Below are 9,839 nucleotides of genomic sequence, written 5' to 3' on the forward strand. Positions count from 1 at the left end.
GTGTTCACGAGATACGTGTAGATGTTGGCGTAGTTTACCGATGGAAGATAAGTAGGATCGGCACTGAAACGATCTGCACTCATCGTATAGGGATCCAAGTTACCAATAACCTTCAATTTGGCCAGGTAGCGAACCTTTGATGCACTATCCAGTGATTCAAAGTATGGTATTTTCGCCGCACTTCCTTGTTTACGCGCCGCCATGTAGGATCTGTATGTACTCCAACATGGCCGACCGACCTCTTAACTAAGGAGATCGTGACGTCGGTGAGACCACTCCATTGGCCTTCTGAAAGCAATACGTTGGACGGCGCTAAATGAGTGCATTCATTCCCTGGTTAGCTTTTCCCAGGCTGCTACGGCACTGTTTTGCTCCACTTTCTCCTCCATGTTGCCCCTCGCGCTCTTCTCTCCCATTGGTCTGCGTGAGAGCCAATCAGGATAGACCATTCTATGTGTGGGACAAACAAAAAAGTATTCCGGAGATTTTAAGTGATGCAGAGATCGAAAAGTGGCCGATGGTTGTTCAGTATGGAGCTAAATCAAAAGTTTCGTTCACTTGAAAAAAAAATGTGAACCTGAAAGTCCAAAAATACAGCAATGTATTCAAAATAAAAATAAGTGAATGAAAAGTTTTTTTGGGTTGAATATAATTTTGATTCAGTTCTGGAATTTTTTCGAATACATTTTTTTTTTTCAGTTTTCACGTTCATATATATTTTGATATTTGAGTTCTTATATTTTTCAGTTTCAGATTTTATATTTTCAGATTCAAATCTTTTTTTTTTGGGTTTCAAATCTTTTTTTCACGTTCAGGTTTTTTTTTTTCAGTTCAGGTTTTTTTTTCAGTTCAGGTCGTTTTTTTCAGTTCAGACTTTTGACCCAGATCTAACGTGGGGGGCGTGGTATCAACTGAGAGGGGCGTGTCATCATGAGTGACAGCATAACAACGAGGGCTGAGGAGTTCCTCAACCACGTTGCCTTCAGGGAACGTGGGCACCGCGAGAATTATGATTTAACACTTTCTATTCACCATATTCACGTGATTGAAAGTTTAAAAAATGACGCTAGTGCCAAAATTCTGTTTAGCAAGCTGTTTTAGCCTCTACTTGGGACGAATCACAGTAAAAGAGCAATAAACTATGCCATATTGGGCCGTTCAACTACCACACTTAATATCTGACGTTTCGCACTTCCACACACCACTGTGAACGCAGCGATGGCGTCCGCTCCACCTGGACCGCCTGCTGGCGCCAGCGCGCAGGTAAGAAATCGAATACATTTTTTTACAGATACTAGAAATTATCCTAAATATTACAATGATGATTGTAAGATAGCGTCATACATAGAGGGAGAAGATTTATTTAAGTGGGGATTTCGCCAAAGCTAGAAATTAAGCAACTAGCTTAATGCTGTTAGCTTGTGTTTGTGAATTGTTCCCTCCTTACACTGACCAGCTCAAGTCCTTCAATGTGTGTTGTCTTTCGTAACAGAATGTCGACTATAATTCAACAGTGGCTGCAGCTGCACAGAGCCTTATAAATGTGCTCGCACAGAACCTCTCTCAGGGACAGCAAGAGCAAGGAAGAACGCATCAAGAGCCATCATCTTCTGTAGAACAGGACATGGCCAGGTTTTAGTTTTTATGGAATTTCATTTTTCATGTTAATTTAATGGTAGTTTGACAAGTTCATATGTATATTCATCATATTTTAATCAAATTGTTTTTTTAATCATGTAGATCTTTCCCTGGGTTTTTCACAAGAAAAAGTAACCGTGGAAAGCGGATGATGCAGAGTCTAAAGACCTGTGGCACAGCATCCACAAAGACCTGGAGGCCTTTTAGTTTCTATGCATACCTGTTGAACATTAATGCAGAGACAACCCCAACCTCCTCTGAAGAGTTTGACCTTGCCCAGGCAGGACTTGGAAAAAGACATCTCAACATGTACAGGGATATGGGCCATGAAGAGGTATTTCATAAAGAAAACGTACTAGTTACAAATTGCACAATTGTTTATATTTGAAACATGCAACTTCATCCTCGTGTTTGGCTTTTCTTCAAGCATGTAGACATCACTTAGTCCCTATGTTATTGTTCTTTTAGTTCTTCAGACTACTACAAGATGAGTATCCTAAGATGCAGGGGCTGACAGGAGGATGGCTACTCTACAAGGCTGCAGGTAGAGAAAACTTGTTCTATGAATTCCATTGTAATACATTGCCATTCAAATAAGTAGCCCAAACAAACAACTGATCTAAACAATGTTGCATTTACAGGTGGGCAGGGTAAACGGAGACGAATAATGATTCCTCCTGATTCTCATGGCTACACTGGGACCCTAATTCGCAGTGTTACAGGGTCAGGGAGAAACACCCTGTTTATTGTGCCTCTGCAACATGAGTTTGATGTAAATCCATTACCTCCAGATGCCATTGAATTCAAAAGTATGCCAAAAGCACAATGCCAAACGTGCAAAGTGAGTTTCCCTTTGCAGATTTTGGCCCTCCATGTTCAAGAGTGCATGGATTCTCAGTCGGCAGCAGAGGATATTGAGGTAAATCTAGCTATGAAATACTGTATATGTGATGTTGCATTGTGCAAGTTTAACTTACGTTAACTTTTGATTGTTGTCCAGTGAGTTATAACAGCATATTTGTGGGTAATTTTTTATGTCTTAGGCATGTCAAAGTGAGGTCCAGATAGTTTCTGTGACAGCTCTCCCTGTGCACCGTGACACAGAGACATCTATTGAAGAGGTACGGTACTTAATGTTGTTGAAGTGCATTGTGAAATGCCTACATCAACTTTATGGTTTGGGACAGTCGCTAATATTCAAACTGTTCTATGTTCAACAGAAGGTTCCGTGTCCTATCTGTTTCTTTAAATTCACACCACAGTTCCTAGAGATCCATGCTAGCAGGTGTGGCGAAAGGTATTTGATATGGTGGACGTTTCTGTACATTCTTAATGTTTATGTTACTTACAGGACTTGTTTTTTCTATTAGTACCAATACATGTGTCCCTTGTACTTGTTTTAGAGGAGCAGAAGACCATAGGATTGCTGAGACAACGTCCATGAGCCTTGACAATGGAGAGGAGCAGATCAAGAGGTAAATACTGTGTTGTGCTGATACAAAAACATCTTTAGCCTACAGAGCTTTTGTATTCAACATTAGGAGTTAACATCTGGTAATTTTGAGTTTTTTTGGCAGTGTTGATGATGTATTGGACACCATTTGTCAAAGAGTTGACGTAGAGAAACGGTTCAACATCCAAATCTCAAGAACAAACATTGTGGAGAGAGGCCTTCTACAGTGGCAACGTCAAAAGAAAAATTCACCCACTGCTACTCTGAAAGTGACCTTCTTTGGGGAGGCAGGGGTAGACACAGGTGCTCTCCGAAAAGAATTTCTCACAGGTAAAACAAAAACATATATATTTGCATTCTTATACACTATTGAAAGAGTTTTAGGTTTCAGCTCATGAGTGATGTCATACTTTGGTTAAAAGGGCGGCTAACCCAAGATTCATGTAGACATTTTTCACTTTTATCTTAAAAATATCGTAGTTATCGAAGGACCTCTATCATTGAGTTGTATGTTATACTGTTAATCGTGTTAGTTAATTTTTCCATAGTGTACATAGAAATAGAATACAACATTATTTACAGCAGTGACTCTCTTCTCAACAACCCAAATTAGAACCCCCCCCCCCCCCACACTAAAGTCAAGATGACTACATACAAAACAAATATAGTCAGACGGCTTTTACATTTACATTTTGTTTGAACTTTCAATTAAACTATTCCGGTCTAAAGTAATTGGCTAGTAGTTAATGTTTGTGCTGTCGCAGATTAGAAGGCCACAATAATAAAATACTACTTGACAGAGAAGTTGAGCACCACAGGAAATGCTGTTTGTACTTCTGTGTATAGAAATGGTGGCAGGGATTGAGGGTCGTTTCTTTGAGGGACCCCAATATCAGAGGAGCCCATGATACTCTCTGACTGACTTTGACAGTGGCCTCTAGAGGTGTGTATGTTTCTGTGCAAGTAAGGACAAACTATTCCTTTTTGTTGTAACATAAGTAATACATTCATGCTCAATTTGCATAAATAGGACTGTTGGAGAGATTTTGGCTGTTAGTTTGGCACAAGGTGGCCCGGCCCCAGCCTTCTTCAGCCCATGGAGTTACAGTTACCTCTGTAGTGGGCAGATAAACCCGACAGTTCTCAACAGTGATGCAGTGGCAGATGTCCAGTTGCGTGCATTAATTGAGCAGGTAAGACATGGTAGACATGCTGGGTTAATGAAAAAAAGCATTCCTTGTCAAATGATATTGCCATATGTTTACATAGCATATGGCACCGAGATGTTCCTGAAGATTTAATCGAGATGACATTTTTTTTTTCATTTTCAGGTTGAGTTGTCGACTGAGCATTCAATTGAAGGCCTATCTGATGAAATCTGTAATTGCGGATATACTGGAGTTATCTCGGTTCGAAACAAGGAGTCAATTGTTCGGTACGCGAGGACATGTGTTTATGTTTAGGAAAGTATAATACATGAGTAAGGTTTTATAGGAATTATTTTCCTTTCTACTGTTGTAGTGCCATCATACTCCACGCAGTGCTGAGGTTGCAGCCTATGTTGGAACAACTAAGGGAAGGCCTGCAGCTGTATGACCTTCTTCTGCTAATCAGGAAGTACCCAGATATCTGCCAGCCCCTGTTTGTTCCTGGGGAAGATGTAAAAGTGAGCAAAACAAGAGTGACCATTTATTATTATGAACAAAGAACACTTTCTATGAAATTTCATAATGAATGTGTGTATATAATTTGCATCTTGATTTTATTTCATCATAGGTCAATGCAGAGTTTGTAATGGCATCCATTATTCCTCAACTGAGTGACAAAGGGACTACCAGGCATCAGGTTGAGCTGGAGATGATCAACTTCATCCAGGACCTGCTTTATGAAGCTGAAGGTGTATAGTTTATGATTTCCTGCAAATGAAAAAATTCCAAAAGCTGTCAAATTGTAGTGTTTTCGTGACACAAGATTGAGGAATTTGTTGTAGTATTTAAAAATAGCCAGCTACCCCTGTGGTTATACTGGTATTGAAGAAGTGATATTGTCCCTGAAAAAGCTTGATGGTGGTAACAGGTATTATTTGCCAGGGTACTTTGTGTTTTAAATCAGAGGCCATCCCTGTCACAATATTTATTTTGGCTGAGCAAAGCCATTATCACAATAAGCATACATATAGATTGTGATGGAAGAAGTAATTTTTGAGTAAAGTAAAAGTAGCTATACCACTCTAAAAAAAAAACTTTGTTTCAAGTAAATGTCCTGCATTCAAAACCTTAATTATGTCAAAGCACAAAAGTATTAGCATCAAAATATAGCAAAAGTATAATTAGTCATTATATATATATATATATATATATATATATATATATATATATGATGCATTAATGTTGATCACTTTAATGTTGTGGCTGTTGAAGGTGGAGCTAATTTTAGTAATGTGTATTGATAATCTAAATCTGCAAAGTAACCAGAAACTAAAGCTCTCAATGAATGTTGTGGAGTAAAACATACAAGATTTCCCTCTGAAATAGTTGAGTAGAAGTATAAAGTAGCATGGAATGCAAATACTGAAGTAAAGTAAAAGTACTTTTAAATAGTACTTAAGTGAAGTTAGTAAATGAAATTAGTTACACTCCACAACTGCATAGACATTATACATACAAATGAGAATTAGTTTTCCTAAACCTCTAGTTCTTAATGAGAACTTTTACAAAGGCCAATCTATATCTCCATTCCATGTAAAAAGACTTAATGTTAACACAGAATGCCATTTATAACCATTGTGCTTGGCCGAAACAGTCGAATATCTCCAAACCTCAGGAAATCACACACATTTGTTTTGGATCAGCTGTTCTTCTGTGACCGAGAGTACCTCTGTTTATTTCACTTCTTTAAATCTAAAGACCTGCATTGCAGTAAAAAAGGAAAACTACATTTTAAACTGTCACATAACTTTATTTTTTTCTTCTCTTTGCTTCATAGCTGAAGATCATGACGAGGACGAAGACGGCCCACGGTCCATCACACCTGCAAGGTTTCTGCAGTGGATCACGGGCCAAGGTCACATCCCACTTCTCCCATCCGAGAAGAAGGATTTTGCTGTGATGCTCAGATTTAACCACGACTGCAGTGCAGACTTTGGGCATCACAGCATCTGTTACCCTATCGTCTCAGCATGTACAAAGACAATTGCACTACCCGTACGACATATGAGGTCATATGTCGAGTTCAAAAAGGTTATGATGGAGGCTTTTCATCTCGGGCAGGAATTTCACAATGTGTAGACAATTGTCTCTCTCTACCCTCCATTTATTTATTTTTTGCCTCCGTTCATGTTTAGCAAAAACTGCTGTTTTAATACTCTCATGTTCTGAGAAAAGAAAAGTATTTAATTGTAATATTTAAAAATACTTGTTTTGAAAAATGAGTTCCGTACACACAACAATTGTGTTGAATGTTTATAAAAGAGAACAAAATGTTAAGGTTTGGAATTAAAAAACGATTTTATACGATTTATTCTTTTTTTTTTTTTACATGTGGCTTCACTGTTGCCAGTCACAACAAATAAACATTTAAAACACATTCATTGTATACTTGTTGGTGTTAAAGTGGTAAAACCCTTGAAATACAACGTTTGCATTTATGATACATGAGTTAGTACATAGTTCAATACAGCTAAATAAATGTCTCGGCCGTAGGACTCAGATGGTCTAGCAACATCAATAGCGGCCCTAAGGCGTGCCATATCCTCCTCACATAGGGGACATGCAATGGGTGAAGAATCACTGCAGAACTGGTCGCATTTTGCTCACTGGCACTGTTGAAATCAAGATCTGCATCCTCGATTTCCTTCATCAAGAAAAAAAAGGCAGATTTATTAATTAAACATTTGTCACATAGAAATCAGAGGACATAAAGTAAAACTATAAAGGTAAGCAGATTTTAAAGAGATCAACATGTGAACATAACTGATACGATGCTGATGCAAGTATCAACATAGTATCATTTAATTAGTTTTAATGTGAACAAAGAGATACAAGCCCTGATCAGCATTTGAACAGTTTTGAATACATTTTTGTTCTGTTATCTCTTTCATTAATTTGACGTTGGTGATTGAAAAAAACTTTGACACATCTGTTATTAAACAATATTCAATTTTCTTACCCCAAATTATAATTGGTAGTGTAATCTAAAGTAAACTAAATTCAGTTGTACCAATATGTTTTTTCATGGTATAAGTTTTGAGGGCTTCCTTTACAGTGTTGAAAAGCTGTTTTATGCACAATGCTTGTGTCTAAAATAAATTCAAGGAAATGGTGTGAGCTTTGCTATTCTATGAAGTAGAAACACTGGTCAAAACTATCAATGTATAATACTATGTTTGCATAAAAATAACTTAGATTTGCTACCTCTGCCAGGTCTGGAGCATTAACAGGATTCTGGAGGAGTCCGATTGTCCACAGTTGTTGTGGGGACAGATTTTGCTCTGTCCTTAAAGGATGATTATCCCAACCCATCCTGAAGACATCAAGATCCCTCTGCAGACGTGGAAGAAATACATGCTGGGCACAGAACAGGTGGATGCTATCAGAAGGATCTAGAACACCTTCATCCTCAAGGTTGTGAAGAATCTCGTAGTGCACGTTTGAAACAACCATCCAAACATCTCGCCACAGACGCTCTATTCTGGTAAAGAAAACATAAAATTACCCTCAAGTATGTACAATATACTGCAACATCTGACATTATTAATTCTACTGAATATTATAAAAAATATATATACCTTTGATTGTGCACACTCTTTCCTGAGAGGAAACTTCCCCTTCCGCAGCCTCTAATAGTGAACATGCATCGTGCTACGCCAACATTTTCCACTCCTTGGTCACCTCGTACTCTAAAGAGAATGTATCCCAGTTAAAGAAATAAAAAATAAAAGTTTAAAATATGTTTAAAAATTGGCAATTTAAGGTTCTAAATGTAAAAACAGAAGATATAGGCTCCAATAACTACATCTTTATTTTGTGAGAATTCTAAATGCATAGACTTTGGACAAATACCTAATAGTATCATCCAAATCATTGTAATGATTGATTACCAGCATAGATAGAAAGTGAAGTGATGAAGTATTGTATACGACACATTTAATCACAAACAGGTCTTTAGACAGATAAATAGTGATTTGATTCACTTTGATTTATCTTGACAATTAATGTGGTATAGAATTTGTTTAAATTCTCAACAACTTAGCGTAGTAATTGAATTAATGTAAGTAAAGAATCGGTCGTTACCTAATGTCTTAGTTGTGCAAAAACCTCTCTGTTATCTCACTGCTCAAAACGTTCAAACAAGAATACATGTTTAACTGACAGCTAATGCACAAATCACTGAGGAATGAGTACCACAGTGAGCCACACCTATGTGTTGGTCTTACCTTAATGGAAAGCCATACTTTTGCACTGCCTCCAAGAAGAAATCAAGTGCAGTGGATGCTTTATTATTGGTCGCAGCACCGAGGTACATGATCTGGAACAGAATATCATGCAGTGGAAATAAATAAAAGCATTTTTTTAGACCCGTAAATGTATGTAAATACAAGCTAGTTCACATCACACATTCATGCTACATGGTATAAGATGGATAATAACAAAACTATAGATCCTTTAAAGAGGACCTGTACACCCGACAGCAATTGTTGCAGTAGACCCATATCGGTCATTTTCAACTGTCATCATCTCACTTAGTCTGTAAGTAATGGTTATTGGTGAAAAAGAAATTACCTTTCGTGAGAATCCATCAATCCCTCCAAAAACAACAAGGCCATATCTTTGAGGGGGAAAAAAGAAACACAAAATGCTGATGCAAAACAAGGGTGGTAAAAACATGTCACTGGAAATTTGTAAACATATTCATTTTTATTTTTAGTGTATATCCTGTATTTAGCCAAAGCACTGTATATCTAAATAGCATGTAAACATCAAATGTATGGCTTACCTGATGAGTTTATGATTTGTGTCGATATGTACCAAGTGCAGAGGACCCTGAACCGAATATGTCCTTCGTGCAACACACCCCATCCTTGTCATTCTTGAGAGTACACCAACAGAGTCTACACGCTGCATGAATGAAAACACTCTCTTCCACTGGACACGGTGGCCCATGGCCTGCAGCATTCCTTTCATCATTCGGTATCCTACGTGTGGTGTCCTGGCTTTCACTGACCTCATGAAATTGTCTAGTTGTTGATCAGTTAGGCTACTGTAGAACTGCATTATGGAAAGGCCATTATCGTGCATGCGCCGTTTCACTGTACTCTCAGAAATACCCAGAAGTTTTGCAATGGATGACACTGGTAAGGACATTTGTATCAAGCTTTGTAGTTGCTGAGGAGACACAACATATTTTGGCCGTCCCATTTCTCCTTGCAACACTGGCACCTGACTAGGGGTCGGATCAGATTCCTCTACATTGATAAGTGTTGACAACTGTGTCAAAGCATTAATGACATCCTCTGGCATCTGAACCTGGCCCGACAATGACCTAAAAAGAGCCATCTCCTGGTTGACTACAAACCGCAAATAGTTCACATCTAGGGGCAGTCTTTGAGTGACCTGGGAAACTTTAGTCAGTAGTCTCTGAAGAAAGTCCCTTTTCAGTTGCTCCTAGAAAAAACAAACACAAATTATTTTACTAGCTTGATTACATCTTTTAAGTTACAGACACACATAACAAACAAACAGCATGCAAG

The 9,839-nt window shown here is 38.1% G+C and overlaps 2 protein-coding genes across 2 annotated transcripts; one reads left to right on the top strand and one right to left on the bottom strand.

Moving 5' to 3' along the window:
- Positions 1-3,259: 3,259 nt before the first annotated feature.
- Positions 3,260-6,378, top strand: LOC306789756 (uncharacterized protein; the record flags this gene model as incomplete). Its single annotated transcript, XM_079285828.1, has 6 exons — positions 3,260-3,421; positions 4,122-4,284; positions 4,423-4,526; positions 4,613-4,757; positions 4,868-4,988; positions 6,077-6,378. The coding sequence occupies exons 4-6, from the start codon at positions 4,650-4,652 to the stop codon at positions 6,376-6,378; spliced, it is 531 nt and encodes a 176-aa protein (XP_079141954.1). The 5' UTR covers positions 3,260-3,421; positions 4,122-4,284; positions 4,423-4,526; positions 4,613-4,649.
- Positions 6,379-6,769: 391 nt separating this feature from the next.
- On the bottom strand, positions 6,770-9,158 carry LOC306789767 (uncharacterized protein; the record flags this gene model as incomplete). The annotated part of the gene is made up of 6 exons (XM_079285838.1): positions 9,086-9,158; positions 8,872-8,917; positions 8,526-8,617; positions 7,878-7,988; positions 7,504-7,780; positions 6,770-6,943 (listed from the first exon to the last, which is right to left on the bottom strand). The coding sequence occupies exons 3-6, from the start codon at positions 8,612-8,614 to the stop codon at positions 6,770-6,772; spliced, it is 651 nt and encodes a 216-aa protein (XP_079141964.1). The 5' UTR covers positions 8,615-8,617; positions 8,872-8,917; positions 9,086-9,158.
- Between the last annotated feature and the right edge of the window lie 681 nt (positions 9,159-9,839).

Source organism: Melanostigma gelatinosum (assembly GCF_949748355.1).
Source record: "Melanostigma gelatinosum genome assembly, chromosome: 2".
Taxonomy (NCBI): Eukaryota; Metazoa; Chordata; class Actinopteri; order Perciformes; family Zoarcidae; genus Melanostigma; species Melanostigma gelatinosum.